The 25176-nt window shown below is 40.4% G+C and overlaps 1 protein-coding gene and 1 long non-coding RNA gene across 9 annotated transcripts in view; both read left to right on the forward strand.

The window, feature by feature from the left end:
- LOC131456092 (nuclear factor 1 B-type-like) overlaps positions 1-8585 on the forward strand; it is a 70913-nt gene extending 62328 nt beyond the window's left edge. For all 7 annotated transcript variants that reach the window (XM_058624080.1, XM_058624081.1, XM_058624082.1 and 4 more), the window contains one exon: positions 2330-8585. In XM_058624080.1, the coding sequence (XP_058480063.1) occupies positions 2330-2462 (133 nt within the window). In that variant the 3' untranslated portion in view covers positions 2463-8585. The remainder of the gene's footprint in view (positions 1-2329) is intronic.
- Positions 8586-9322: 737 nt separating this feature from the next.
- Positions 9323-25176, forward strand: part of LOC131456095 (uncharacterized) — a 45804-nt gene continuing 29950 nt past the window's right edge. For both annotated transcript variants that reach the window (XR_009239871.1, XR_009239872.1), the window contains exons 1-3: positions 9323-9549; positions 10330-10434; positions 11675-11768. This is a non-coding gene — a long non-coding RNA (uncharacterized LOC131456095). The remainder of the gene's footprint in view (positions 9550-10329; positions 10435-11674; positions 11769-25176) is intronic.

Genomic DNA, 25176 nt, shown 5'->3' on the forward strand with positions numbered 1-25176 from the left:
AATCCCCCCGTTTCCTGTCCGATGATTTTTGGCAGGGGGGGAGAAGAAGGCAGGAGAGAGAGAGAGAGAGAGGACAGTATGAAAACGGATTGCACAGGAAAAAACTGTTTAACAGTGTTGGGGTGTTTTTTGTTTTTGACGTCTTGAAACTTGAAGGATGTTTGTTTTTATTTCTCTCCTCTGTGTCAGTCTTTCTTTCACTATTTAGACCATGATGTGAATTGAATTTGCACTTGTATTATTTTAGGTAAAAAGAGCAGTGACTGGTGATTTGTATAAAATTCAGACTGGCTTGATGAGCTGCTTTCATGGACGCAGACATTGTTGTGTTTGTGAGGCTTCGCCAAGAATCAGGTCCTCCCCCCCACTCCCCCACTCCCTCCTCCAACTCCGTCGACCTCGGCCTTGTCTGTGTGTGTTTTTGTTTCTCTTCAACACACGTCTCGTCTTTGTGTCATTCGTCTTCTCCCTTAGCATTTTCCCGTGCTCTTTTCCTCTTCATTTGTCCTCACTGTCTTTGTTCCTTTGTCGTCCTTCTTTCCTTCTCCTCTCCGTCTGTTCCAGGTTTTTCAGCCGCAGTGCACTTCAGTGCGTCGCAAAAAAAAGAAATAAAAGTTTGTTACTGTTGAATCGGACAGCAAGTGTGCGACACAGGTATTCTCAGACTTAGCGGGGGTGATGTGAGAAGTGGGAGGGTGTTAGATGAGCGCACACTGGGGATCTGTGGGGGGGAAAAGGGGGAGGAGGGGCTAATTATCTGACATCTACGTAGTGCAGCAGCACCCCTCGGGAACAACATGCTGTTTGTTCCCGCTTGCGTTTTCAGTTAGCACCGTTGCTCTCCAGGAACAATCACTGTGTTGTTTTGCCATTAGCGTGAGATGAATAGGGATGGGACAGCTTTGTGTAGCCCCCCCCCCCCCCGACCTACACTTTTTACCCACGACCCACCCTCCTCCCTCCCCTTCCTCCCCTCCTCCACCACCAATCACACTCCCCCCTTGTTCTTTTCTATACTGCCATCAATTCAAAGAAGAGGGCCCGCGTCAGGGCCCACTCACATGATGTCCTTCACTGGGAATCAAGTGGAAATCCTCAGCTTAAATGAACTGGATATTTCCATTTGTCCAAACAAAAAATATGATAAATGATTCCTAAATGTGACAAAAAAAAAGCAAACTTTAACATATTTAATTCTTTGACTGGACAGAGCATAAAATCAGTCTCGTCATCAGTCTTATTCTTATAAGACTTATTCTGGGTATAAGCCAAGGGTGGGAGCTGCCTGTCCAGCTTGAGTCCAACTCTGGTCTGACTGAGTATATACATGTCGTTGCAGGGATGCACTGATACAAGTACCAGGTGTCAGGTCCACTGCTGCCCTCGTGTACTCATATTTGTACTTGTAAAACTAACTCTGATTGTGCTGCACCTGATACCACCTTACGTGTCTTAAAGTGAGCTGCGCAGGTGTGTGGCAATAAGCGGATGTGTCGCAATGACTCGGCGGTTAGAAAATACTTTAAGATAAGCAGTGACGACAAATGCAGAGCAGACTGTAACCTGTGTTCTGCTAGACTATCAAGAGGAGCAAAGTAGCTCATTTGATAAAGACATCTAAACAACCGACAACATCATGTTTTGTTGTCAAACCCAAATGTTTTATAGCTAAAATAAAGGCGATAGTCCACTCTTCAAATACTTTTGGAGGAGACTGTTAATGTTCAAACAGAAGCAATAGTGTCTAATCTTGTGATGGTATTGGCAAATACTCAAATATAAGTAATCATACTTAAATTTACTTACTTATTCGTCCCAAACATTATCTCTGTCACTACCCTACCTCTGTGCGTCTCCATTTATAGACTCTTCTTCCACATTTTCCTGACTGATTGGACTGTTGACTCTATACTGCCCCCATGAAATCTAGTGGTATTGCTCCTTTTCTGCATCATTGTGCACATCGCAGGAATTAACGCGATGTACGGACTAAAAGTCTCCATCCACCTCTGTCCTTTGTGCAGTGTAAATGGGCCTTGGGACAATGTTAACACATATTTCCAAAGTCTGGTCGTTCGGAGCTGATGGGTTTAATTAACGTTGTGTGAACTGCAATGTAACGGACCTGTGTTTGCGCTGAAAAATGTGCGCACTACAGCTTTACAGCTTGATAACTGAGAGTGGAGCAGTGATGCTGCTCATTCACGCTCAGTGTCCTGGTCAGGATGATTAAAAGAAAATATTTGATCACATGCTGCACAAACATGTTCATTGGCATATGACTAATCTCTCTGTCTGTCTCTCTGTCTCTCTCTCTGTCTGTCCACAGTCCTGGTACCTGGGCGAGCTTAGTTCCATTCCAAGTGTCGAACGGGACTCCGATTCTGCCAACAAATGTCCACCAGAACTACAGCATAAACATCATTGGTGAGCCCCTGGTCCCCGCCGAGACAGGGAACTGAACACGCGGAGGCCGGACGACCCGGGTGTTTTGGCGGTGCTGAGATGGCGCCACAGGAGTCCGCAGTGGCCGCGGGCGAAACCAGCAGCAGCAGCAGCATGAGCTGCACACGTTTGACCCCCCCCCCCAGATCTCACCCCTTCCCTTCTTCCACCCCGATCCTATCACCGATTCCTCTCCCTCCTCCATGATGGACCCTGTCCGCGAAGTGAAGATGAAGGTCGGTTGGTTCAGAGGACAGAAATGTAGGGAGAAAAAAAAAAAACGCCTAGACCATCCCACACACCTGCCACCACCCATCACCCACCAGTCAGTTGTTGTGTTTGCAGAACTTTTCAGTTCCTTCAAATACTGTGATGTATAGATGCCTTAACATTTGATTGCATGACACTCTAGTCTCTTAACGGCGATTCCTGCTCTTTTTTTTTCACGCGCGGGGGGGTTAGGGGCGTATGACGATGTAAAATCTTGACACACACACACATAAGTGAATCGGTCTGTGTTAAAAACAACCTCTGCCTGGTGGATGCTCTGAGACTCTAAGCTCTTTAAATTCAAACCTCTTAAAAAGAGGCTTTTTCCCCACTGTGTGCACCATAGGAACAAAACAAAACAAACAAAAAAAAATTGAATAGAATAGAATTCAGAGTGTTTTATTCTTCCGTTTTTTTTTTTTATGAGTTCAGTTTACTGTGACATGACTCTTTGTTCAGAAAAAAAAAAAAAATGTGTTGACTTTGTTTATTCTGTGTCGCTACTTACTTCCAAGAATTTATGTGAACACTCACAGCGAGAGTTGAAAACTCCTAGTGCGGTTTTTTTAAGAAAACACTAAATTGAGATCGGACCCCTCGTTAAAGAATTTGCATCTCCTTTACAAAAGGACTCAAAAGAGAGAGAGAGAGAGAAAGAGAGACAGAGAATATCTCCATAGAGGCAAGTGCAATTGAATTTTTGAAGGGAAGCTATCAGTCTGTCGGCCCTTAGACTCTAAAGGAAGGGGGATAAATATAAAATGGTTTTTATGGGTATAATGTTTTAGAAAACATCTTGAATTTGATTTCAGTCACATGACCGTCTCCTCATGAGAAAAAAAAAAAAGAAGAAGCATGAAAAACATTTGAAGGCAAGCACTGAGCTGCAGCGCTGAGCAAACCCAGCACTTCTTTCAGAGGTTTTTTTTAATTTATTTTATGGGGGAAAATAATAAATGAACATAAGTAATTAAACGCACCTAGTGTGTAAAAAAAAAAGAAAATGGCATTTCTATTTTATTTTTTAAAGTGTTCATGATAAGATCAAGAGCATATGCATTTGGCCATCAGCTTCTAAAGCTTATGTTTACAGGGGGGAGGGGTAAAAAATGGAAATGCAAAGTGTTAATTCATGGTAAATGTACATTCGGCTTAAAGCTGCAGCTTTTTGAACCCAAGTGGTGGCAGATCCCTGAAATCTAGAATTGTGCACGGCATTGCCTCTCCAGTCCAGACATATTTATATATAAGGAAAAAAAAAACAATTTCTCAAGTTAATTTGCACGATGACATATAGTCCACATTACGTGCCTTGCCTTTGAATATAGAGACGTCACTACACTTGTTTTTTGCTGCATTTATCATTATAGAGAGAGAGAGAGAGAAAAAAAAGAATTAACATTTTTATGAATAAGAATTGTTTTGTACTCTGAATGAAAACTGTTGATTTTTAACTTCATGTACTACTCTATCTCACAGTTACATACGCATATCAAGGCTGTGTATAGTTGCCGTTTGAAAGTTTGTAATCAACCAGCATTTTTTTCTTCCTTCAGTATTTTTTGGTGGTTTTTCAAATAACCTGTCATCTTTTTTTTGTCGTTGTTTTCCTTACTTTTCAATGCTCATTTTGTTCATCTTCCAGTTACTATTGAGGAGGGTGGAAATTTCAGAATTATGAAAATTATGCAATACCAAGTTTTGCCTATGTAGGTATAGTGCTTATATAGATGCGTCAATTATTAGAGGCTAGTTTGGAAATAGACAATATTGTAATGCATTTATTTTGTTGATATCGTCGTCGTTGTTGTTGTTGTTGTTGTTGTTGTTGTTGATGATGATGTTGTTGTTGTTGTGGGTGTTCTACTTTTTTTTTATTGACCAAAGTGGGGACTGCTTTCTATGCAGTGTATGACAAGGTCTTTATTTCTCCTTCCTCTCCCTCTTTTTGTTCACATACGCTGTGTTTCCATCATGGTACGGTTCAATTTGGTACCGTGCTGTACGGTTCGGGGATGGATATGTAGATGGGATGTGGGCTGTGGGCCCCGATGGCAACTTTGGCTGAAGTGCAACAGACCATCAGTCAAAGTGGGAGACAAAGACAAAGACCATCTTTGGTACACATCACACAAGACACAGTAGGGCTTCAAATAACGGCTATTTTGAATGCCGTCATTGATTATTGAAACGATTAGTCACACAATTACTGAACGGCTATTACATTTTTTTGCCGACTAATCGTCGATCAAGCTCAGAATGAGAATACGTACCGCACTGTACCAAACCGAACCATTCCACTTTACAGGCCAACCGAGTGAGACGTTTCCCAGAGTATTTCGAATTCGGAAATTTGGGGGGGGGGGGGGTATTTTTCTCTATAGCTGTGGTCTTTCTTCAGCTGCAAAGTCACTGATTGGTCGACTGTGACTCTCACTTTCAACTTCCCACTTGGGGTGCTAGCGTGTGACCTCGAAGGAGCTCTTTTCTTTTTTTTCTCCCTCCAGCGGAGAGACGGCTTGACTTGAGAGCGACAATCATTCGAACAAATCGTTTTGCCTAGAAAGTAACCCTGTGTCGGCTCCCTCAGAGCCTCAGCTGTGTACGGACAACATGTCGCGCACTTGTCTCAGACCCTACGCCTATCTGCGTGCTACTCTTGACGTCATCGAATGCAATCCCCAAGTAGATGCCTTAAACACATCAGTGAAGTGGCCTGTAACCTGCGCAACAATCACACACCGACTAATGCTCGTGAGCCCTGTCCAAATCAGCTCCAGACAGGCTCAAGCAAGCCTTTAGAAAGTATTTTATAAGTAGCAGATTTGTACAAATGTATATATGACATACACTTATGTCAACTCCTGAGATACTTCCCTCCCAGCAGAGCGCCCCCCCCCCCCCTAGAGTATGCTGAAGTAAATATTAGACCATGAGAAGCATGGTGTTTTCTCGCTTCATCGTCTAAATAGAAGGAAAAAATATATAGCACTTAAATAGCACATAGGCAATCGTCTTTGTCCCCCACTCTAGTCTCAAATTAAACCTCTCAGGCGTATCACAGGGCATTATTTATATCAGACGTAGCATTTTTAATGTTTAAGAAGAAAAAAGATGAGAGAGAAGAGCAGCGACTCCGGTGCTGCTACAACACCTTTTGCACTCTTTCCCCCACAATCAAGAAAGAAATGTTCCCTGCAAGCAGAAAAAATTATCCTCAAGTCAAGCTCAATCTCTCCGTCTTCATCCAGCACTCTTATTTAGGAACAAAATTTAAAGAAAGGAAAAAGTCACCCCGTTCTATGTGCACTGTTCTGTCTTTTATTTTTTGTTTTATTCTTTTAAAAGAAAAACTATAATGCTTTGCAGCCTTTGGCCATTGGAAACCCCACTGAAGTGCATTGTCCCCAGTTATGTGTGTGTGTGTGTGTGTGTGAGAGAGAGAGAGAGATAGAGGTAGTGTCAGGGTCACTGTGCTGTAGGTGTTTATTTGAATAGAGGAGACTGCACTTAAAGGTAAATATCCTGTTTGTGAATTCTGCGTTGGCAGCCGGAGCGTTTGTGTGTGAATGTGTGTGTGTGTGTGTGTGTATCGAGTGCCTCTGATGCGACACAACAAGACAAGATGAGGGTCTTTCTAGTCAAAAAAAAAGAGAAGAAGCCTGCCGTAAGACAGGAGTTTGTACACTGTAAACATTGTCGAGATTTCCGTCTCTGAGGCCCTTATTTGTAATGAATCTTCAATTCTGGGGGAAAATGAGTCAGTTCCATTTTAGGAAAAAAAGAAATGTAACTTTAGTTGATTAGATTTGGAAGCTGGGTTTTAGTTAGAAGTCTCCAGGTGTCCCCATTTAGTAGAATCTAAAGTTGCTGTGTTCCTGTTTGTAACGTCAAGATAAATTAGGGAGGTGTTCTATACAGATCTTTAAATATAAACACAACAACAATGAAGTTTTTTTTATTGTACTTCATAAGTATTTGAATTGTTGTGTGGCCATTGTGAGTGTGATGTGATTTATCTCTCTTTTTTTCTTGTTTTTTTTTTCTTTTTAAATCAAGGGTATGGGTAATTCTTGTCCAACAAGATGGTGGCGTGAGTGTGTTATTCCTTGCAGTAGCTGGGAGGTGATGTCACCGAACCAGGACTAGAAGCCCCCACTTTGCATGTGACCTTAAGCGTGAAGCAGGGTAAAAATCTGCAGTGGTAAATCTATCAGATAGTTTTTTAAATTTTTAATTATTATTATTATTATTATTATTGTTATTATTATTTTTCTTGACAGAGGAAGTGTTTTGCGAGAAGACCGGTGCTACATTTCACAATTTTTCTGATCCAGCTGTCTGAAAAAAACGATTAGTGAAAGCATCACGGCATCACTCATTTTGCACTTTCCACATGCCTGATGAAATACAGTATACACTACAAACAAATATTACTTTGCAAAGCATAATGTACCTTCCAGCTGATTGTGTTGCTACGCAGGGTGTGAGTGTAACCTGTGAAAAAGAAAAATTTATGAAATTGGAATTAGTGTTCTGCCCATCAGCAGCCCAGGCGGATTTTGAGGCTCACGTTAACCCTATTTTCTGAAAGTATTATATCATTGATCACTGAGAAAACAGGACAACTTTATGCAAGGATGACCTTTGGCACTCATGCAATATACCTGAATCTCAAAATTCTGTATGAACCTATATGTATATATATATATATATATATATATATATATATACACATTTATGGTTACATTACATTATAACTTATCTTTCATCCTACATGAGCAATACACTCACCTTCCATACTTTGGCTATAGCTGCTAGTCACTTGGCATCAGGTCATTATGAAAACCAGCATTTTTACGGGATGTAACATTCACCAAAAGACGACAGAGAGATAGCAACGCAGTGCCTGTTCCCGCTGTCCAAGTGTCTGTTGTATATAATTGTAAAATGTGATAGACTTACTTTCATATGTGAAGGGTGGTGGTGGGGGGAGGGGGGACAAAAAACTAAACAAAAACAGCATCACACAGAACAGATTGTGGCAAAACCCGTGGAGAAATATGCTCTTTATTAACTACTTTGGTGTTTCTGTGATTGTGATTTGTTAATTTCTCTAATTATGTCGACATACAATAGCCACATCAGGCTTGTCAGAGTATGACAGGAAGGGTTTGATCATCTTTTTTTTTTCCTGGGAGGTTTCAGTGCTACAAGATGTGAAAAGATGAAATTCTCAAAATAAGCTACCGGTTTTCTCTGCAGAGCTGATTTGTTTTTTCTTATTTTAGAAGGTGGGGGGTGGGGGGGGGGGGGGGGGTCTTGTGGCACTTTTACTTCCCTCTGTGCACACATTTCTATTCTATGACTCATGTAAGCGTTAAGACGTGAAGCGAACAACAACAACAACACCAACAAAACAATATGTAAACAGTCTCCAGTAGTGTTTGTAGTTACACTGCAAGCGTGTGCAAAGGTCTATGTATGTATCTGAATGTACGTTTTAGAGGACTTTTGGAAACCTTTAATTTTTTTTCTTTTTGTTTTCATTTACAGTTTTAGGAGTCACAGGTGTCCATTATGAACTGTATAGCGAAAGACCTTGATATCCCTTCTTTTGTTGATTTTTAGAAAACGCCGCGCATTAGGCGTTATATGCCTTCAAGCTGGTTACATTTGGTGCAGGGGCTAAAATTGCCACAAGATTAAAATCAGTGTAAATAAAGACTCAACTTTTTTTTTGTGATTGTTACTGTTATATCCAGCCTATACTGCTAGCAGCTGTTTTTACTGCAGTCAATTACTGGAAGTGGATATATTTCCTATGCAAAACTGTTTAAACAATAAAATGAGCTATGCTACAAAAATGACTTTCATGTTTGGGTCTTTCTTGTGTTGAATGTTATTCATATTTGATTTCTTGTTCCTGATTTAATCATTTGTTAACTGGTGCACAAGTGAACTGCCACATCTGACTGCTGTCTATATAGAAGCATAAACCATAATAATAATATTAATATTATTAATAATAATAATAATAATAATAATAATAATAATAATAAATTGAAGTATAGTCTGAGTAAAGGAGGGTTGAATTTTGTAGATACACTTTTTCAGACAGCAGAAGTGGGTCTGAATGTTTATTCTCTAGTGATATTTAAATAAATAAATTACAATGATGGCTATCAATAAAATATTTAGAGGTGCTCTCATTGGAAGTCATTACACACACACTGCTCTGCAAAATAAAGCATTGTATCATTAATTTAACGCACAGTCAGACAGCTGATCAGGCTATAGCATTTTCTGATAAAGGTCAGATATTTTCATAAACATGGGTGGCAGAGAAATGCTGCTCACTGGTCACTTGTTGCTTGTGTGCTTCATTATACAGTATACAGTATAGAGCATGAGCCAATTTGTAAAAAAAACAACAACAAAAAAACAACGGAACAGAAACAAAAAAAAAATCACGTTTCAGACGTGAAATAATAATAAAAACATATAATAGTCAGAGTCATGTGTTTTTCATGTGGTTTTCCGGGTGGTACCTTCGGGCTGTATTATTGTTCCTGCGGGTCACGGATAGAGTGAAGGACACGCGTCACCTTCGAGGAGCATCATGGCGACTGTCAACAACAAAAACTAAAAAAAAAAAAAAAATTATCTCTCTCTCAGAGAAAACGACAATACGTTTTTTGGTTGTTTAAGTTCAAGACATGACAGTGTCAAATTTCGAGGCGAATTATAGTGGGGAAGCTGCAAGTCACGGAAGAGAAAAGGGAATGCTCTTAATGAAGCAATTGAGATTCTGTCGCCCTCATTAGCTAACAGGTAAGAAACTTAAACCCCACTCTAAACTGTCAGCTGTTTTCTTTTTCCTTTATTGTTATTTATGTCTTCATGTTCAATTTCTCTCTGTCCTTAACTGGACTATAAATAGTGTTCGTACTACCTATTCTGATACTGAAATTTCCTTGATATGGATAAACTGTGTTTTTGTACATTGTAATTTGTTAATAAAGTTTTGCTTAGAAAAAAATTTAAGAAGCTAAAACGGCTAAAAACTAAGAAGACAGAACAAAGTGGCACTCACTGTTTTAAAGACTCCTCATTAGAGCTGAACCAATTACTCGATTAATTGATTATTAATCGATTACTAAATTAATCGTCAACTATTTTGATAATCATTTTGGTTTGTGGACAAAACAAGACATTCGAGAACATCATAATTATCAGGTTTGACAAACACTGATCTACATTTTTTTAACGTTTTCTGCCATTTTATGGACCAAATGATTACTCAATTAATCATAAAAATAATCCACAGATTAATTTATTATGAAAATAATTGTTAGTTGCAGCTCTACCCTTGATTGATAACATTATTTTTTAATAACTGTCTTCTATTGTGAAATTACAAAGATTTAATAATAATAAGATTTTGAAGTGTGTTTTGAAAGTGTTGTTTTCTGTACTTAAAAACATTAAAAACTACAATGTACTGGTTTCTTTTTCACTCAAGAGTACATTCTTTCTTATCATATGATAGTTGTCAATATTGACTTATTTGAAAATGGTTATTGTGATAACTTTTTTTTTCTTTTCTGATAGGGACTTTGAACAACTTTAAGTTTAACCGCTATCATCATCATCATCACTACCACAGGACATCAAACGCCTTATCAGAGAGAAACAGTTCGAGCCATCGCATTAGAGGTCAGTGTGATATATGTGTTGAATAATTTAGTGGCCCCAGCAAAGGATGTTAGAAAAATTAAAATGGCCCTTGGTCGTAAAAAGGGTTCCCGCCCCTAATGTAAAGAGTGGTCCATAAGAAAAAATTAATAACACTAAAGTGGGTGTTGCTTTTTCCTTTGCCCGTGACTAAAATCAAAGGTTGAACTTTTACACAACACCCGCACAGCACCTCAGGCAAATGAGGACAACTGAACTGAGCTGCACTGCAAAATAAGTGTTGCAACATCCAGGATCACCTCATACAGGAGAGTCTGAAACCAGGCTGAGGGAGGAAAACAAAGTTAGTGAGAGCTGCGGGGTTGAGTGAGGACAGTGTCAGTTCAGAGCAGAGACGGCCATTTGACTTTAAGCATTAAACTAATTGGATTTCATTGGTTCACATCAAGTGTCTGCGTGACAGTTGTCGCTGAAAGCAAACATTAGTTTTCATGTCCTGGAGCGATCCCATGACCCCACATACCCGTGCTAATCTACTGTAATACCCCAATCCCTGAGGAACAGACTACAGTGTTTGGTCCACAGCAGAATCTGTGGTCTGCCAGTCTGCCGGGACCTCGCAGGGTCATACAAGGTAACATCCATCTGGGTCACTGTGTCATGTACATGAAGCTCTCATCTAAGCCTTCATAATGGGATTTAGGACATTGAAACAGACAAAAGTCGGACTAAAGAGCCAATTATGTCTCATTATGGAACTGTGTGATGGGCTCAGCTGGACATGTGATGACAACAACAGGCGCCATCATCACTATTGCCCGCAAGACCAGGTGCCCTGTCCACAGCAGGGGAGCGCTCCTAATGGCCGGTTGAGGCACTGCATGCTTCACATACACAGAAAAGCCCACCTGGCCTCAGGCATGAGCCGGAGTTCATTTGGCCATCATTAAAGCAGACCAACAATGTGGCACACTGATATAAAATTACCAGATTTGTAATGGTAATCATTATGCCATTTATCAAAATTGGCCGGTTCAGTCAACATCTGGCTTCAATGGGGGGGGGGGGGGTTAGTCGGTGAGGGTCTTGGCAGCGTCTTGCATCCTACATATTTTCCACTCTCCTTTATCAAGGCCTGCTGTCAGTGATTTGACGAAGCTAAATAGATGATGATTTGGTCCTATTATGTTTCTCAGGGCTCAGGCAAAGGGGATTTGTTGATTGCCTTTGTGTTTTCCTCCTCCTTTCTTTACCCGTGTAGATCCAGGAGAGGTAACGGCGCCTTGTGGTTCTCGGACATGTTTCTGACTGTGTACCAAAGAGAGGACGGAGGGGGTTGGCTGAGTGCGAGCACAGTGAGTACTCTCACACAGACCTGTGAGTGCAGAGGCTGGACTGGGCAGTTGGACTTGAGCCAGTGCCAGCACAAAGAACTCTGTCACATCCTCAAGTTTTATGGCAGGAATATAATATTCATCCTGTATGATGTTGGAATCAGGTAATGGATTAATCTGATTCTTTCAGACTGTGGCATCAAAGTGTGAGTGTTGTGCTCTTTATCAAGCAGGAAGTCATTAAGGCTGAATTTGTGCTGACCTTTCATTGGTTTATAACGGGAAGATTAATGTTGGCAGTGTTTATAACACACAATGCCCTGGATTTCAATACAAAAAGAAAAAAAAACTGATATTTTTTGGAAATGCAAGTGGACACAGATATTTCATTTTAAAGGAGTAGTCCACATCTTGAGCCATACACTTATCTTGCACCAGCTTTGGCAATAATAGGGATGAGCTCAGTATCGGTCCAATACTGGTCCAAAAATCCTATTTATGTACTGTAAAAAAAAAATTAAAAACAGTATTTTTAGATGTTGTGGGCTTTTTATTTCTTCATGGGAGAAGAATATTTGTTACAGCATGCAAGGGTGCACTTAAAAAACTTGGCCCCTTTCAAGACACACCACTGCACTCTATGTTCCTATGTCAATTGGCCATCCTTACCCACCCACTGTAATATTCACTGGTTATTGTTTATCTATAAAACTCTTCTTGCTCCATCACCCCCTACCTATGTCAATTGTTGTAAACTACAACTGCGGATATCAGTCCTATACTTTTGATATAGGACTGATCAGACTCCCCCCCCCCCCCCCAAAAAAAAATATGTATTATGCCATCCCTGGTTTCTAATGTTTATGCCCAGCTATAAGAGCCAGTTACTGAATCAAGCTTTTCTTTTTTTAACCTCAATCTATCATTCAAGCCCATTGTAAACCCATTTTAGAAAATCCCAACACACTACACACATTTAATTCTTTAAATATATGAAACTATTTATTACCAACACCATCTGAACTTCCCTGACCATTACTGCGTAAGCAAGTCTCATCAGGTCAGTTAGTGGCTAAAATGATTGCGTTCCTGTTACATGTATCTGTACGGTAAAATCTCAGGTCTGCGAAATGTAAAAGTACCAAAGACTCACCGGTGTCAAAAAAGAAACCAAGGCAACATCACAAGAGTTGCCTTGGTTTTGATTTTATGGAAACACCAGAGAGTTTTTAGCCATAAACACTGTGAGAATAGTAACAAAAAACCTACTACTGATATTTATTTTTGCATATAAACATTTGTAATTATTCACTTTATGTTTGTGTTTTTCGGGTTCGTGCTCGGAGGCCTGGTTTGTCTTCCACATAAGTAAGGTTGGGAACCACTGATCTAAACTATCATATTTACTGAAATGTATTTAGAAATTCCTTTCAGTGAAGGTCTTCATGTGAGATCAAGTCAACAGCCTTCATCTGTTCTAAAAAACGTTATCGAAGAGAGCTCGGGGAAATAAAGGAGAGCTGTCTGAAAATGCACTCGTCTTAAATAGTGCTCTCGCCTCTGTGTTTTTCCCACACAAATTAGCATAAATTTCATAGTCTAAGTCATGGACTGTGGTTGGAGTGTGTTATTAGTCTATCTATAGGTGGTAGTACAGGCCGATCACACTGAGCGTTGTTGTTATCTCATTGAAAGCGCCGTGGTCTTACACCCGGCGGATTGAGAGTGGGTCTTAAGATCGTGGGATTTGTTCACATATTAAAGCATGTCTGTTTAGATGCGCAGAAAAGAAACAGGTGTTCAGTGTGCGAGCGTGCGCGCGTGTGTGAGAGAGAGACTGAACCCATGTGTGTGCCTTGTTTGTTTGTTCAAAGGCATGCACGCGCGTAGGATGAGAACACACCATTCATGTATGTGTGTGTGTGTGTGTGTGTGTGTGTTTGTGTGTGCATGACTTGACAGAGGGGTGGGGGTGCTTTATTGAAAAGTACTCCTCTCCTCCCCTGTTCAACATGCTGGATTAGCACCAACAGTTTCCCATGGAGCGGTCCCTCCCAGCCCCCCCTGCCCATTTGCATAAGGCGCAGACAGGCGGAGATGTGACAAACAAACCTGGCACACACAGCGCCGGCTGCCTCCTTCACATGAACTCTCTCCCTCTTTTCTCGCCATGCCAAAGAAAGAGAGCCCACCTGCGCTCATTCCTCAGTACGTATGACCTATTTCCTGAATCTATACTGTACACAACACATTTAAATTGCAGGCCAGACTCAGGTTTGAGGCCTGTGTTCCTCCTGGTGATCATAGTGATTCACAAGTAAAGGAATGCAGTGTGATGAAGGAGGCGAGAAGGGATTTCATTGCTCTGTCATTTCAACCAAAAGTTCCCCGTGTCAAAGTATCCTCCTCCTTGTTTTTTTCTCTTCTACCAAGATGGTAATGTTCACCTTAAAACATCTTTACTGTACTGTAGCCGCAACAACACAGCTCTCTGCACCGCTGTCTGGACGCCAAGTTCCTATCAAGCCACTGATTTATGGCGCTTGATGCATTCCTTGGCCCTGGTAAGGAGGCAGTTTAGCTGAAATATGAGAAGAGATGCAGGGAACGCACTCAGAGTGAGTTTCAGTTTCGCCTGCCTGTGCTTCTACAAAGCTGGTGCAGCCTTTAACACAGTGTCAGTGCACAACCTGAGAGACGACCTGGCAAAGGTATTTCAGCAATGTGGCATGGTCTGTCTATCTCATCAACATTACCCTGTTGGGTGATAACAATAAAGAACTGTAACCCAGCTGTCATGAACCAACCCCCCCCATATAACCCTCTTTTCTTGAAAAAGACGCACAGCTTTCAAGTCTCCAAATTACATCAAGCTTAAAAACTACAACTGCTTCCTCTTTCCTGTCCATGTACATGTAGAAAATTGCATGCAGGTGTGTGCAGGAACAGAGACCAACACCTTTTCAGTAGTGCTATTGTTGTTAATGGCTTTATTGCTCTGCAGTAAAGACCTGTAATCAATCATCAAGAGCCAAGTAACTGTTCATCTTCATTAGGGTCTTAATGTCAAAATTGCTGATAAAACTAAAATCAGATAAGCAGAAACAGACATTTCTGAAAAAGGAAAAATTTGGTGTGTGACGCATTCTGCTTTGCTTTGTCCGCTCCCAAGTTACAACAGTGTGATTACATGCTTTATTAAGTGCTGAAGTGCTCTCCCTGAGTAAAAGCAGATGTCACCACAAGGTCTGTCACTGAGTCTGGATGGTGGTGCCTGTGGTCAGTGTCTCAGCTCGCCCGTGGTTCCCTGTGGTTTATTTATTTAAATCACTGTATGTTTCTATTTCCCTGAGCATATACAATATCAATAAACAGTATGCTAGACATTAAAAGACATCAAACAGATGCTCTTCATGGCATAATAATGTTGTCTGGCATGAAAATTTGACAGTGAAGTGAATGTATTTATTTAGTTAAGCACCACACAGGGAAGCACACAGGCCCAAGGCTGATCCAGACCTGGTTCAGAGTAGGGCTGCAAATAACGATTATTTTCCTAATTGATTAATCTTTCGATTATTTTCTCTAGTAATGAATAAATCGTTCGGTCCAAATGTCAGAAGATGTTAAAAAATGTGTTTGCCAAATGAGGATGTTCTCAAAAATCTTATTTTGTTGTATTTACATCACATTATATTAAAGCATATCTCCTTAAATCAAATCATGTCACATTAATATTATTACTTATTATTATCATTACTACACTATTGGGCTGCAACCAAGCATGATTTTGATAATTCATTAATCTGACAATTATTTTCTTGATTAATTGTTTGGTCCAGAAAATGTCGAAACATGTTGATCGGTGTTTCTCAAACCTGTAAATGATGATGTTCTCAAATGTCTTGTTTTGTCCACAAACCCAAACAGTGTTAATGATTTCTCTGTTAAATGGAGCAAAGTAAGCAGAAAATGTCACATTTAAGAAGCTAAGCTTAAACAAACACTCAAACCTTAATTGTTTATCAAAGTACCTGACGATTGATCAATTAATCTAATAATCGATAAATTCATTAATCATTGCAGCCCTTAGTCTATTGGAATAAATCGCCCCACATCCATATAATAGATCAATAGCTACATCATCAAAGTGAAATTAGCTCATGTCGCATACTTGAATCTTTCAATTTTATATGACCTTATTCCACTCAGCTGAAAGCGCGGGGTACCACCTGGACAGGTCGCCAGTCCATCACGGGGCAAACAACCATTTATGCTCAAGTTCACACCTATGGTCAATGAACCTCTGCATGTTTTAGGACTGCACAAGGAAACCGGCAGAGAAAACCTGGGTCTTTTTTTATGTGTAAGACAACAGTGCTAGCCACTACACCAACCTTGTACCCTTTATTCACTCACATACCAATATTTAAAATGCTCAGTATTCCCTCTTTAAGCTGACTCTTCCCTATGCTCCATGTGTTTTCCAACACTGGGAGGGAACGATTTTTAGGTTTTACCTTCTATAGTATTAATTAATCATTTCACATCTGTAAGTGTGTATGCCCATTTTGGTGCTTGCCTGTTGTGTGTGTGTGTGTGTGTTTGTTTGTTGTAGTGATGCTGTGGCACTTTGGCACCTGTGCTACATTATAAACCTAAAGGATGGGATAATAAGCTGCAGGTGTGCTCCTGGCAAACAGAGAGGCGGATGCAGGGGGTGGCAGCACTAGAGTGTTTGTGTGTGTGTGTACGTGGTGAAGTGGGGTGTGTGTGGGGGGGGGGTCAAGTCGCTGTTGCTGGTTGGCACTCCACACATTAGCAAGTGTATGATGTATGCCGTATACAGCACATCCACTGGACTTTTTTTTATTAGTGGAAAACGTCGGAAACTGGCATCAAAGTGCTCAACAAAGAGACCGACTCTTTTGTCTATCACTCTGTGGCACTATCAATAATTACCCATGTTAATTACCGTGATGATTAGGGTAATTTCTTTATAGCTGTGTTGGCAGGTATGTGAAATAAAGATGGGCTGATAGAGCCGACCACAGGAGGGGCCTCTCTCATTGACAGCACAGAGTCGAAGTGACAGCCAATAAGGAGGCAATCTACTTCATGAAAATCTAATTAGGTGATGAATGGCGCAATGTATAGGCTCTGGCACAGTAATATTGCACTCCCACCTGTGAAAATAGTAGCTGGAATAATTGTTTATGTTGGAAGGGAGCTTGCTTTATTTGTATAATGCAGGCAGGGCTGTGTTAGTATCTTTAAGTATGGTTTCCAAAAAACATCTGCCTCATGTAAGCTCCTTAAACATACTCACGTGCTGCCATAAGGTTCTGCTGCTGTGTGCGTATCCTGTAAGGCTAACACTCCTGCAGCGTGTTCCAGCTTTAACTATCAACAGATATTTTCCAGTGTGTGAGACTTACAAAAAAAAAATAAAAAAATTCAAATGGTGCCCATCTTGAAAAATAAAGTTGCAGACTTGACAAAAACCTTTACAGAAGATTGATGAGCAAAATTCACATCATTATAGCTTTCGAATCCCTCACCTGCTTAACATTTACTGTACTCTCCGCTGAAACACTGACTGCTATACTCAGCTAATGGCTTCCAGACGTCATTTTGGCTGGAGTACTCCCCCGGAGTGAAAAAAACTTTGTCTGACTTACTGAGAATTGTGTGTACATGTTTGAGGTTATACTGACACTTTCTGAGTGCTTTTGTTTTCCAATCACAAGATTATGGCAGTAATAGCGTTTTAATCATATACGGCGTCCCTGCATTTTACACTTTAAATGTAGGTAACCTACTGTTAGTGGTTTCATATTAACAAAGCCCTGCCTGAAGCAGGCTCTCTGCCGAGGCATATCAAAATGACAAATCTGAAGTCTTAGGTTTAGAAATGAGGTAGAGAGGCAGCGTACAACATATGGTGTTGCGTGTTCAAACCTGACAACAGGGAATGGATAAACGGTGATGAATTCTTCCAAATGAAATAAAACCCCTCAAAAAAGAAAGAGGGACCATCATTAAAAGGGCTGCAAGTGTAACCTTCACTTTCATGTGCCCAGGGGAATGGACAAGACAAGAGCGGGAGACTTTTTTTTGATTCTTTGAGCTGCATTTAAACATGCACCGAGCTCTCGGATCTTCTCATCCACACTTTCCCATATGGTGTATGGATCTGGGTGTGGATCGAAGGATGAAACAGGGAGTGAAAAAAACAAAGTCCCATATGTGTATCTGTTTTTCTTATTAGCTGTGAGCCAAACAGAAGTTCCTCAGCAGCTTGATTTAAATAATATTACAGAAAATGTCAAGACGGACACCACTCTCTCACACAAGGACTTGTGAGCAGAAATTTTGACATTTTCTTTTTTTTTACGATTTACATTTTTTTTATATAGTTTTAACAATGCCATTTACAAACCCACAACATAAAAAAACATAAACCAAATATGTCATGTCAGTCCATGGTTGTTGGTATCAAATTATGGAGCCACAAAGAGAATAAAATACAAATAAACACAAATATATTTATGCATATCCAGGGTATATATATATATATATGTATATATATATATATATATATATATATATATATATATATATATATATATATATACAGTGTATATATATATATACATACATACATACATACATAATTTAACCTAACTCACTACCAGTATTGTTTGACAGTTTCTCAAATGCTGCTACTTTTAACATCTTTCCCAGCCAGTATGTCCATGTGGGCCCCATAAGGGTTATATTTGGGCTTACAATATGGGTCCAAAGGTGGCCATGGTGGCCCCATCCATGTTTGGCCACTTCAAGTCCATGCCCACTTCATACCTGGGTACTAAATGGGTACTAAGTGGACACGGGCTTGAAGTTTATTTGACCCAAAATTCTGAAATCACACATTTCCTTTAAAAACCTCACCTGAGTTCACTTTCATTTATAACATTGCTGTTAAGTAAGGCGTGTCAAGACCAGTCTAACAACACAGCTTCTTCTCATACTGGAGGTGAACACCTTACAGAGCTAACCTGACATGACCTTGGGATCATGTCAGGTTAACTGGATTACCGCAAGATACAACTTGAATCAGTTTATTCCTGGCATATGCATATCTATTTTCAAAATAGTTCTGGGGTTCAACACAAAACAATGACCTGAAAGATGCTTCAACAGTACAGCCAAGTGGAACTATAGAGTTAGGTGGTAATTTCCTTTCTCGCTTTTTTTTCTTCACACAATTCCACTTAGAGCCTTTGTTTATATGTAAATATGGCTTAGAGAAGCTTTGAGGTGGATTATGTATCACTTTTAAACACATTTTTGCTGTACAAGATTCTCTGGATATGCAGTAATAAATAACTCACCGTGGTTTGCTTACAAGAAACCCCAAAACTAGAGGATTACTTGTTCTTCCAAGACAACTATTTATGTTCAATCCATTAATTCCATCACTCCCTTCCCACTGCACTGGCCCCTCCCTCTGCTTACTACCAAGTCTAGACAAAGTAGCCATTGTACCACAGCTTAGTCTTCCTACAACACCACCAGCACTCTTATAACAATTTCCGTATGCCCACCCCTTTGAACTAAATCCTGAGTTTATCATCATAAAGCCCCACATTTATGTTCAAAAAATATTTTTTTTGATTAATTGCTCATGATGAGCTGTGAAAACACCACTTATCCCAGTCATAAAATTGTGCCTGACCTCATTATCTTGATAAAGCACTTAAAAGACACCTGTAGTATTAATGCATTGCACTTTCCAGTCACTTTCCACTGACTCCTTTCTCCTTCAACTTACTTCTGTAGAAGTCGGAGATGTTTCTGTCGAGCTGTTCTTTTGGAATGTTGTGTAATATTTGAGGAAATCATATCATATGATAGATTGTGATGCTGTTTGTAGGTCTTCATGGGGGGCATCTTTCCTTACACATGTTACTGAGTTGGACCCACACCTCCGGGGTCACAGCAGGAAATTCCAGCATCCTAAATTCACCCACTTCTGACAGCCTTCCCCTGTGTTGAAAAGCACATGTGCAATATTTGCTATCACATAGACAGCATCAATTTGCACATGGCCTCCCCCCTTTACACTTTTCCCCCCACGTTCCCGTTCCCAGTGGAATGGGGATAAATCTGCTGTTACCTTGAAAAAGGTGTTGACACGGCACCCCGCACCAATGAATTGCCCTGTTGCCTCAATTAGCTGCTCAGGATCTGATGTCAGAGCCTTGAGGACAAGTGGGTGATGTGATATCCTGCAGGTGAGGCTCTGTCGCCTACCTCACAGCCCCATAGTGTGTCTTAGCTTATCATATGCTTGAGCATGCAAATGCATACATGTTCCAAACTATTTTTACATGGGTTCTTCAGAAGAAAAGGCTTCTGTAGGCCCTTGATTCCTCCTTAGGCCAGCAATGCACCTCTCCAACCAGGATGAGTTACAGCTGATCTGAATGTAAGATAGCCTCCGTAAACTCATAGTCGCCAGCAGGGATTAAGGTTAAGGAGCATTCTGGTGCTAGGTCTGTGCTCAGGGGCATCTTGTAACTCAGAGGAAGTAGTGCCGGCAGAAGGGGGCGAGCGTACCTCCCTGTTATCCCCTAGCCACCCTCATCCAACTGCCATCTGATGTGAGGTAACATGTGAGGGCGAGCTTCCATCTGTCCACGGTATATGCTAGCAGAAGGTGCAGCTAATGAGGCTTGATTTGCTGCTGCACCTGCCTCCAATCTGGGGGGTGATGGTACCGGTAGTGATGGTGGTTGTCTGTGAGGTTGCGTATGTATGTATTTATGTATGTGAGAGTGTGTGCATGTGTGTATTTGTGTACTGGGGATCTCTCCAGCCTCTTCTCCTCCATCCGCCTCCACTCCCCCTTAAGGTGTAATCATTGGTTAGCGTGTATGGGAGCGCCTGCAGGTTGATGGACCCTGGGAATTCATTAGGAAGTAGGTGAGGCCTTGGGTAGAGAGGGCCTCCTGACCTGCCTCCAAACACCTTCACATTACAAAGCAGAAGACGATTCAAAAGGAGAGGGATGTCGGCCAACTTATCGATGCATTTTTACAGCTATAGCATGTTTCTTGTCAAAGGGGAAGATTTTGATACTCATATTCCTACAATTCCTTACCAGTTTCTTCAGGAGGCTCCTTCAGAGGCCACATGAGTATTCAGATCAATTGCAAGTTGGGGTTTATGAAATGCAACCAAAACAAGGTCTGTCGTAGTTGTAGATGAGGTTGTTTTTCCTCCAGATGGTGTGAGGGGGAGGTGTTATGTCCACATGTTAAATGCAGCATGTTTATCCCCCCTTCTCTGTTCCCTGTCACAGATACCATTTGACACAAGAGCTCTTTGGGGGCCAGTTATTCCAGGCCATTGAATCCAGATCAAAACCAGCCCCGTGTTTCTGTGACTCTGCTCAGCTCCCCCTTTTTCTTCAAAATCAGTCCCTGACTGCTGTTCGAATTGGAATGGGAGGCATTATAAGCCACAAATATGACCTGCTCGTTCCAGTCACAGCCAGTCAGTCGTGTTCTGAACATGACATCCTTCATGGCCAGGTCTTAAATTTTGTCTTGTAAAATGTTACTGGTGTGTACTTAAAGCACGGAGGAGCAGAAAACCCCTCACCATGTGGTTCGATATAAGATCTTTTTTTAGGGTGGGAAAAAGAGAGAAAACAAAGGGACCCATTGCCCCCGGGCTGCTCTTAAAACTGGTAGTGAACCCATCGTTGGGAAACTTTTTTTCACAAGCTGCCTGAAATAATCCACTCGGTGATGTCATTGCTTACCGACAAAGGCAGCATGCCACTCTCGATTATTTTCAAATTAGCAGCTCCATTCAAACTCTTCTACATATGGAGGCCCAAATTAGAGCTTGCATATTAATGACTGACCTGGCCTGACTGTTAATGTACACACGTTTGATTTTGAATATTGTTAAAACTGAGCAGGATGCCTTTCCATCATCACTTGTAATCAAACTGCTTGGCACTCTGGGAGATGTAGTGGGTGATAATGTCATACAAATTACACATGGGTCTTTTTCAGGTCTCGTATCAGTGACAGAATCATCTCTGAATTCTTGACTGTGTTATTCATCAGCATCTGGAGGGAAACGCACACCCTTAATTTGCCTACACCTCATGATTCCCTGAATACTTGATAAATTCAGTTTATCCAAAATGGCTCACATTTCAAATAAGCTATACTTACTGCAGTATGTGACCAGACATTAAAATATAAATAATTTGAACTGCTCCTCGCAGTCCTACAGCCAATTTGTAAGGTGCGTTTTAATCTCCATCCCATCTTGTTTTAGCTTGTTTTTATTTGAATTTTTTTAAATATGTAAAATCTTAGAGTTATTATAAATCAGAGCTTCATCGCCACATGATCCAGCCACTGAGAAAAGGATTGAAGGCCTATGTTGAAATGATGAGGCAGCTACATGGGAAAAGAGTTTATGCTATGAATCTCAGAATGCTGATCATCCCATCGGGCTCATTTGTTTACTTTTAAATTCCCTCTTTTGTGGGTTTGGAATTGGAGCAATGTTTGTGCCTGATTGCTCGGGCCAAGAAGAGAGCTCACTTAAGGGTGTGATTAAGAGAATGGATACTGCCCTCTTCTGGCTGAAAGTATAATCTCTTTATATGAATCAATAACATTGACACAATAATGTTACCTCAGTCTTCAGAGCGAAGCAAAACCAACCCAAACATTCTCCCCAGAATTTTCTCAGGAAGGTACAAGTACACATCTGTACAGAAAATCTACTCCTCTATTGTTTTTTTTGGGTTTTTTTTTTGCATTTGAGGATTAGAATTTGTATAAGCAGGAGTCAGAGGAGTGACAAATAAATACACACTTTACCAGGCCATGATGCTTTAACCAGGTAATTGGACAAAGCTTTTAATGACCACTGCAAATCATCCATTAAAAGTGATGCATAAATCCCATATGTTTCCCCTGCCTCTCTCTTGTGTGTAATGGGTGCTCCATCCTCGTGGCTGACGTGGGTCAGATCTTCAGGCAGGTGGCGGGGAAATGGAGGCAGATGGGCTGAGTGCGCCACCACTGAATCTGTGAAGTTCTCTCTTCAGTTTCAAGCTGCACCGATGGGCCCTTGAATTATTACCGGGCCCCCCATTCATAATTAGCCCGGGCCTGGTGGGGACCAAAGGCCCACTAATGATGTCTTTGTTGCCACTGATCTGCGCTGCACAATCAACAAGAGAGGATGTATGACTGGGAGAAGCAGTCCCACACTGAGTGATAACATGCCTTTAGGGCAGCCTCTCTAAAACAATCATGCATGGTTTCAGCTCTCCCCTCGTTAAAGATGAGTGTTCACATGGGGGCGTGAGACTGAGCGTGTGTGTGCATTTATGTGTGTTTGTGTGTGAGAGAAGCGTGTAGGTCTTCAGATATGCCAGTTCCCACAGGCAATATATAGCTATTTGATTTCATAAGCCTTCAAACGGCAGTCAATGTATGTTAACAATGCCTCCATCATTTCAGCATTACTCGGTCCCATTTGATTTAGATTTTTTTTAAATCAGGATAGTAATTACTCAAATCATCAAAGATGTCCTACCATTAGCCTAAATTAATTATTACTGAATATTCAATTAAATGTATGCCCTTTTCTGACAGCCAAACACAGATCATTTATTTTTAATATTGAAATGTTAAGAGTTATAGAATTATGTTTCGTAGGATGCACAATATTGGACTTTTTGCCGATATCCAATTTGCCGATATATTGGGAGGGCCAGTAACTGATACCAATATATATATTTAGTCTCTTCTGCTTTGAAATAAAAAAAAAAATGTTTATTATGTTGATGTCACAGCAGATGTATATATGCATGTTCTTGTACAAAACAATAATAAGTCAACAACAAAATAATAGTTGGAGAGGGTGTAAGCATAGAAATCAAGGAGTTGGCAGCCTATTCATCCTACTGTTTTTATCATTGTTCATATGGATGTTCATGTGGATCGTGATATTTGGAAAATAATACATTTTTAAAACCAATATTGGCCGATACCGATATTGTGCCAATATTATCGTGCATCCCTAATATTTTGGTTGTATCATATTTTCATAATCGATTAATCTGTCGATTATTTTTAGTACTTATTTTTAGGTCTGTGAAATATGTGAAAAATGTTGAAAAATGTTGATCAGTGTTTACCAAACCTGGGAATGACGATGTTCTCGGATGGCCACAAACCAAAATGATTCTGTTTTAATTATTGAAAAAAACACTGAAACCGATTAATCAATTATCAAAATATTTGACGATTAATTAAGCAATCGATTAATTGCATAATCATTGCAGCCCTAATCTGAATCAAGCACCATATATTTGTTATATATTAAATTGTTAATATTAATGCATCAACATGTTCGATCTATTTTTCTATGTTTCAACTGGATTAAGTAGCCTTTTAAAAAATATGTTTTTGATGAATAATGCTCCATGTTTTCTTAGCTTATCAAGTGCCTTTTGTGTAACATTTTGAGCTTCATAGCTGTCTTTTTAATTTTGTCCACTACAAGTATATAATTCTGAAAAGCAACCTAATTGGTGGTGCCTGGTTGTATTTTCAATTTTCTGTATTGACAAAAATTATTGATTTATTTAAGTAACATAATAAGACACCGATCACTAGAACAAACACTGCTGACTCTCTTTCACCTTCCCATTTCACCCATTTCAACAACAACATGCACAAAAACATTCCCCAGATATTTTCTTCCCAATTAGTCGTGAATGACAATGTAGAGTTTTCCTTGAAATAAGTGAAGAAGCAAGGATGGAGAGAGGGGGGTGAGGTCAGGAAATGAATAACACCTGTGCCTTTCTTCTTGAATTGGGACTTTATTTGATGGTAATGCCAAAAAGGGTGAAAGTATAATTTCATATATGTCCACATTAATATCTGGATCCTTTAACACATGAGGCAGTTCCTTGAGTGGATGCACTTGAGCATCACTTGAGCCTCCTCTACTGAAGGGGACTGAATATTTGGCAGCACGTCTGCCATTGGCAACATGGTGAAACCAGCATCTGTTTCTGGCTCACAATATCAAGGAGGAGCTGGTGAGTGTGGGGGTGTTCTTAGCACTTTCGGTGACTATATATCTGTTAGATGTGGTGCTTTCAGTTGCACAGTGTAGCTCCACGACAAAGTTGTTTGTGTGTATGTAGGTGCTGAATACACAGCACAGGAGTAGGCGGATCCCGATTCCAGGAACCCAGACTTTTTTAAAATATTTATTAGCGTGCATTGACATGCTGTGTTAAACGATTTCTCTCCACCCACTGGTTAAGTCCAGCTTTGAAGTCACACGTGAAAGGATTAGCAGTCAT

Source organism: Solea solea, chromosome 3 (assembly GCF_958295425.1).
Source record: "Solea solea chromosome 3, fSolSol10.1, whole genome shotgun sequence".
Lineage (NCBI taxonomy): Eukaryota > Metazoa > Chordata > Actinopteri > Pleuronectiformes > Soleidae > Solea > Solea solea.